The sequence below is a fragment of the Leopardus geoffroyi genome, chromosome D1 (genome assembly GCF_018350155.1).
Source record: "Leopardus geoffroyi isolate Oge1 chromosome D1, O.geoffroyi_Oge1_pat1.0, whole genome shotgun sequence".
NCBI classification, from domain to species: Eukaryota; Metazoa; Chordata; class Mammalia; order Carnivora; family Felidae; genus Leopardus; species Leopardus geoffroyi.
Window position 1 is genome coordinate 62,119,165 of NC_059329.1, and position 7,216 is coordinate 62,126,380.

The 7,216-nt window shown below is 44.8% G+C and overlaps 1 protein-coding gene across 1 annotated transcript; it reads left to right on the top strand.

Moving 5' to 3' along the window:
- The first annotated feature begins 3,658 nt into the window (after positions 1-3,658).
- Positions 3,659-4,830, top strand: LOC123602514 (olfactory receptor 51I2). Its single transcript, XM_045486996.1, has one exon. The coding sequence runs from the start codon at positions 3,659-3,661 to the stop codon at positions 4,595-4,597; it is 939 nt and encodes a 312-aa protein (XP_045342952.1). The 3' UTR covers positions 4,598-4,830.
- Positions 4,831-7,216: the final 2,386 nt, after the last annotated feature.

A 7,216-nucleotide genomic window follows, 5' to 3' on the forward strand; every position in this document is an offset into this window, starting at 1 on the left:
ATTTAAACCAACTGAAGAAGAAGTAAACTATGGAAAGAGGTTCCACGATAATCTATGAAACACAATGAAAGGGTCAAGTCTAAACATTTCACACACCTACTAAACATGACAGCAGCTAAATGAAACACGCATGAATAATGAACCATCCACTTTCCCTTCTCTCTCCTTTCAGAAGAACAAGTCAAAAGCCATGGTCAGGGAGTGAGGGATGGGAGAAGGGAAATGGGGTGACTCCGAACCCTGGAAAGTTCGACTATTATGTGAGCCTGGCATTGTCAATACACACAGGGCTCCCAGAGGCTGTTTTATCATCTGCAGGGGACCAGAAATCTTAGGAAACTCAGTTTTCATGCAGGGTGGAGGAAAGAACTAGCCTGATTCAATGCAACTAAAGGGGTCTGAGAAGCAAAATTGGTTATATTCTGCTCATACATTATTTGTTGGGCTTGGTCAACATTACAAAATCCTGGGATCCCTTAGAAGACAATGAACTCCTCTCTAACACACCTGCCCATCCTTCACAGACAGTGTCTTGCCCTGGGTAGAGAATTGGACTGGCTGAATAATTGCTGAGTTCTTTTTCAGATACAGGAGCCCATGCTTTATTCTCACTGGTCTTTAAGGCTCTCCAGAGACTAAATTCTTTCCGATGCATGTTCAGACACAAGGCCAGCCTCACTTGCTCTCTCCAGAGGCTTAGAATTAGATAAAAAAGAGCAGGCATGAATTCACTCTAGCAGATACAGAGGAGTGTGTGTGTTGTTCCCCTGGTGACGTTCCTCTGTTTGGCTTCTGGTGAGTTCTGCAACCCAGTAGTGGGCAGCTAGCTGACTCTTCTGAGGTTTCTTCTAAGAAAGGGTGAAACTGGGTAAGGGGTGGGGAGATAAAGAAGAATAGAGTGCAGGAAGCTACCAGAAGGGAGCTTTTTATTAGAGTGAGCAGAGCAGGGGTCCCTGGGTGGCTCAGTTAGTTAAGTGCCTGACTCCAGCTCAAGTCATGATCTCACGGTTTGCGAGTTCAAGCCCCAAATCGGGCTCTGCACTGACAGCTCAGAGCCTGGGGCCTCATTCGGATTCTGTCTCCCTGTCTCTCTGCCCCCACTTGTGCTCTCTCACTCTCTCTCTCTCTCTCTCTCTCTCTCTCTCAGGAATAAATAATAAACATTAAAAAAAAACTTAGAGTGAGCAGATCAGATGCAAAGTCCCTGGACTTGGGGTTCCTGTTCCGGCTTTGCCACTAACTTGTTAACCCTGGGTCATGCACTGTTTCTCCAGAGAGCTCACATTGCAGATTCAGTGAACTTGGGATCCATGTTCCTATGATTCATTAACATTTTAGCAGTTCAGGGTGGAGAATAGGATCAGGGCACAGGCAAATTTCAGAAATCCAGGAAGCAAGGTGATCACAAATTACAACACTGATCAAACCCACTGCTGAGCGTGCAGATGTTCAACGTTTGTACTTGTCATATGAATTCTGAGACAAAGTCTGTAAAAGTCACCTGGGAGATTAAAAGTGTAGACAAATCAGCTAGTTCTAAATTTTACAACAGTTTGGCATAGCCAAGCATGTCTAATATTTTTCTATTCCTGCCCTTGATTCCAAATGCTGGTCATCAGCAGAGCCTCTCTGTTCACCCCAACTCCTTCTCAGCCTGTCTTTGCCTTCTTGAAGCTCTGTAGCAAACCTTCACAGGCATTCTCTCTTTGACTAGAAAGTAAAAAGTAAAAGGACTTCAGAGCCATAAAGGATAATATGTGGGAGAACAGTGATAAAGGGGAGGAGACTCGATCTAGACAGAGAACTTGTGCTTCCCAAGCCCACACCGCCAGGACAAGCCCCATCCAGGGGAAATGCCAGGGCTCCTCACCCCCTCCAGGGCCTGTTCCCCTAAACCACTCTGGCCCCTCTGTGGCTTCAGAGAAAGGAAAGTTCAGAGCCAGGACAAGGGAACTGGAGTCCCGCATTGGAGACAAGAACTTCTGCATCTTCTTGGCCACGTGAATCTGCTTTTAGCCCTTCTCTTTGTTCGATAGTGTCTTTGAAATCTCCATGCAGAAATGTGTGCTCTGTTTTCCTTCTCAGCATCTTCTCCAACACCTCAATGGGTCTCAAAGACTGAACTAGACATTAGAGAGTCTTACAAATCTTTACTCAGATGAGGCGTTATCACCTGCTTCCATGCTCTAAGAGGCAGGCTCACTTGGGGGAGCCTCCACCTCTGTCATAGAGTCACTGGTGACATAGATATAAGTTCCTGGCAGTGTATCTGGCACGTAATGTGCTCAGCAAGGATTGGTTTTCTCTCATTGATTTCTTTTCTTCACATGCACCCAGACCCCCCCCCCCCACAAGGTGAGCCACTACTGGGAATGATAAAGGATGTGCTCCTGGGGTGTCCGGCAGCCTTTTTCCCACAAATGCTACATCTCAGATCCCTACACGCACGATGGCTTTCGCCCTGTCCTGCACAGCATCCTGCTCACTGAAGCCGGTTTTCTTCTGCCGTCTCTTTCTGTTCCTTTCACTTTTGCTCACTCCTCTTTTTTTTTTACCCCAAATTTCTTCAAGGAGGGTTGTATGAAAAATGGTAATTGTAGTCAAGTGGGAGAAAAAAGAGATGAATGGGGTGGTTCATTCATAGATCTGAAGTGTCACGTGTCTGGAGTAAGATAGGTGTGCACAGACTCAGCTCTAGGTCACAAAGGGATACAAGCAGTCACACAGAGAAGTGGCCACTGACTTCTTGAGAATCACAGGGCAATCTGAGCCATATACTACTCCCAAAATTCCAGGAATATTCTCTGAATGATAATGTGGCATTAGTCCTCATTGGAGCATTTCTGTGGCCTTCAGATACCTGGGTCTCCAAGTTACTCCACCCTAATCAGCAAGGAATCTAAGATGCTGTGGCCTTGCTTTGTTAGGTTTGGCAGAGGAAAGAGGAAGGGAAAATATTTCTGGAGTTCTTCTCCCAGAGATGGGTGCCTGAACGTGAAACAGTTTTGTCAGACGAAAAGCCTTTTGGCCCTCACTGTCTTCATCTGTCATAAGGGAATGAACATGACGGGGTTTCCAAAATATCAGAATGACAGGAGAATTCAATATGTAAACACTCTCACAAAGAAATCATTGTCGCTTAACCTGTAGAACGCAGTCAGTCATGTGTCATTATACAAAAGCTGAGCAACGCAGTACATGAAGCTTTCTATGTGGTGAGGGGTTAATAGCGTGAGTTATTGATAACTCAAACTGCCAGTGTCCTTTATCATAACTACCTATGAATTGCACTTAACATATTTCTAGTCAAAGTTGCTTCAGGGACACCTTAAAATGGTAGATAATATTGCTTAACATAACATGACTCAAATGTTTACTTTGTACCTAGTTGATATTTGTGAAGCTTTACAAATGTCTTCCTTCATTTATAAAACAGAAGGTTATTAGCCAAGCCTATAGCCAGATAATCCTACAATATGAAGAAAAGAAGAATGCCTGTGTTTTCCCCTAACCAGTGATTTCAGGAAGGCATCAGTTTCCACTTGTGTAGACTTCACCCCCTGTGTGTCTTACTCCCTGGCTTCTTGCCCTCTAGTAGGGGCAACTTTCAGAAGTCCCCAGGTTCCAATCCTGAAAAGCGCCCTGGCCTCGCCCCGCCATGGGACTGTTCAATGTCACTCATCCTGCTTCCTTCCTCCTGACCGGCATCCCTGGTCTGGAGAGCTCTCACGCCTGGCTAGCAGGGCCCCTCTGTGTCATGTATGCTGTGGCCCTCGGAGGCAACACTGTGATCCTGCAGGCCGTGCGAGTGGAGCCCAGCCTCCATGAGCCCATGTACTACTTCCTGTCCATGCTGTCCTTCAGTGACATGGCCATGTCCATGGCCACACTGCCCACCGTGCTCAGAACCTTCTGCCTCAATGCCCGCAATATTGCCTTCGATGCCTGCCTGATCCAGATGTTTCTCATTCATTCCTTCTCCATGATGGAGTCGGGCATTCTGCTGGCCATGAGCTTTGACCGCTATGTGGCCATTTGTGATCCCTTGCGCTATGCTGCCGTGCTCACCAATGAAGTCATTGCCAGAATAGGCATAGCTGTGGCTGCTCGGAGCTTCATCATCCTCCTTCCCCTTCTCTTCCTCTTCAAGAGGCTGCCTATCTGCAGATCCAATGTTCTTTCCCACTCCTACTGCCTTCACCCAGACATGATGAAGCTGGCCTGTGCTGATATCACTATCAACAGCATCTATGGACTCTTTGTTCTTGTATCCACCTTTGGCATGGACATGTTTCTTATCTTCCTCTCCTATGTGCTCATTCTGCACTCGGTCATGGCCATCGCTTCCCGAGAGGAACGCCTGAAAGTTCTCAACACATGCGTGTCACATATCTTGGCTGTACTTGTGTTTTACGTACCGATGATTGGGGTCTCCACAGTGCACCGCTTTGGGAAGCACGCCCCACGCTATGTACACGTCCTCATGTCCAATGTTTACCTCTTTGTACCTCCTGTGCTCAACCCTCTCATTTACAGCGCCAAGACAAAGGAGATCCGTCGAACCATTGTCCGTATGTTTCGGCGCATGAAAACATGACTTTCACGCTTGCCTTTAATATCTGATGTTGACTGTAGCCCTAAGTCTTCATCCGTAGTGTCATTGTCATCATCATCATCACCATTGCCATCATCATCATCTTCATATCACGAACAATGAGACAGACTGTGTGGTGGGGGAAAAGTAAATGATCAGGACATGGAGCTACACAATTTGTACATAAAACATATGAAAGTATATTCACAATATACTCAATGGCATTCACAGAAAGGTGAAAATCGGGGACACTTGAATGATATGACACAACTTGAAAGGAAGATCCATCTAAACTTTTCATTTCCCACACAAAAAATCTCTTATTGATGTAGTGATCATTAATACATTAAGACTTTAAAAATGCCAGTATCTGTTAGAAATTACTAATGTTCATTAATTCATGTTACCTTCCCAACAATCTCATGAGGTGTAAAGAATTAAGTTTGTTTTTCAGAGTAACACAGATGATAGGTGACCCAGTTGAGACTCAGTCCTTGTCTGTCTCCACTCTGAGTATTCTAACCCCTACCAATACTGTCTCTCTGTCGAGTTGGTCTGACTACTAACATTACCACTGTTGTCCTTCCCTTCACCTCCACTGTTTGAAATTCACCAAGTGAAATTTGATGAACGGTCACAACCTGCCATAAGATAATATGAACAAATGGGACTCAGGGGAACTGCTCAAAGCTGAGTCTAGAAGAAACTCCATATCTTCTCTGTTTCCTTCATCTGCTCACCAATCTGTCATCCCACAGAGAAAACAATATTCAATATCTGAACCATAGATCCTTGTACTTTTGGACATTGGACTAAGTAAGTGCATGATTTCTCTTCATTTTCTTTCCTGAGATTGTAATTGTTTCCCACACTATGACCTAAGCCATGTCAAAAATTATGCCTTTCTAGGATTTCTAGCTACCAGGGCTTAGGAAAGGCAGAATAGAGAATTTATGGTTTAGATCTTATAAAATAATTGTTTTCGACCTTCTGTTAAAATGGTTTTCTTCACACTCTTTCCTTGATAGCAAGGAAACTCCTTGGCCATACTTGATTGCTCTCAGATGACGTATGTGTTTACATCTAGACCAAATTAAAGGAGGTGCCCTGTGGAGACTGACCTACTCAGCAGAAATACTGGGTCAGAGACCTCAGCGCAGCTGAGCATAAAGTTATCCAGAGTTTTCTCTCTGTGAAGCTCTCCTGAAGGAATATGAAGAAGTATCAGGTGCCAGAGGGAGGGACCCATTTCTGAATGGAAACATTTTAAGTATTTGGGATCCCGGTTTCCATATATGCCCATAAGTGAAATACAGGACTCCTAATGTAAGTGCTCTTATCCACTAAATAAGCTAATTTACAAGCATGACTGACCACCAATGTTCAGCATGTTTTCAAAAGGAAAATAATGAGTCAGACTGTGGTCTTCAGTCAGTTTAAATAGTGACCTTATTGATTCTTGCAAAAAACTCTATATCGCCCAATCAAATAATAATAGTAACAATTTGTAATGCCCTGAGCGCAGTGTTGAGAGAATTTACAAATAAAAAACAAGACTTGGGGAAAATTGTCATTGATTCCCATCCTGGGGAGAGAGGGGAAGACAGTCCCTATGACCACAGACCTGACATTGACAGCCCAGGGTATAAAGGAGAAAGGACAGGGAGCACTGGAATAGGAGTCTCCTCTAAGCGCTGCTGGCTCCTCTCCACTTAATTTCCTCCCTTCTTTCTCCATCATCAATTAGAAAAGCGGCTTGTCTGAGGGGATAGAGAAAAGGTACTTTTAGGTTTCTCTTCCTCGTATGAGGCAGGTGCCATAACATAGAGGCACTCCTGAGTCTTTTATCCTGAGAAGGCCAAAAACAAGCCCAGTTTTCTGGTTTACATAGAAACTCTCTTTGCCTCATTCTTCATAACAAGCTTTTTTTTCTTTTAACTCAACGTTTTTCCCTATTGAAATGGGGAAATACCTGAATTTTGGCCAAGTAAAAAGGAACAGAGAGCATTTTATATTTCTTTTGGTTTAGGCCCTTAAAGTCCACCTCAAAAATTAAGTCACCTTAGAAATTAAACACTAACCATGGTTCAGCTAAGCTTGGGTGGGGACAATATTGAATTGTGTGTGTGTGTGTGTGTGTGTGTGTGTGTGTGTGTGTGTGTCTATGGCGGGCTAATCTCTGAGTAATAAAGGTCATGCCGATCAGGGAAAGGGTTAGCAGTAAGCAGGGGTAGATATGGGACCCTCAGGGAGGCTGACTGTAGCAGTGGCAGGGTGGCAGGGTTTGGTGGCAAAAAAGGATCAACGCATTCCAGACCTGCCTATGTTAGGCACCATGGATGGACTCTCTCAATCAGTTCCTGATAAGGTCCCAATAAAGAGTCAGGGATAAAAATCCCTGGTGACAGCCCAGTCAGGACCCCTCTCACTCTTGAGAGCTTTGTTACTTTCGCTCAATAAACTCTACCGCTTTGCTCACTCGTGGCTGTCTGCGAGATTCATTCCTGGACTCAGTGAGACAAGGACCCGAGTGTCTCCCACCTTGTGGTATAAATTGGCATTGCCTGTCAGCGGCTCGTATCTCATCCTCCAGGGCCTGTGTTGGGTAGGTCAGATGAGGAG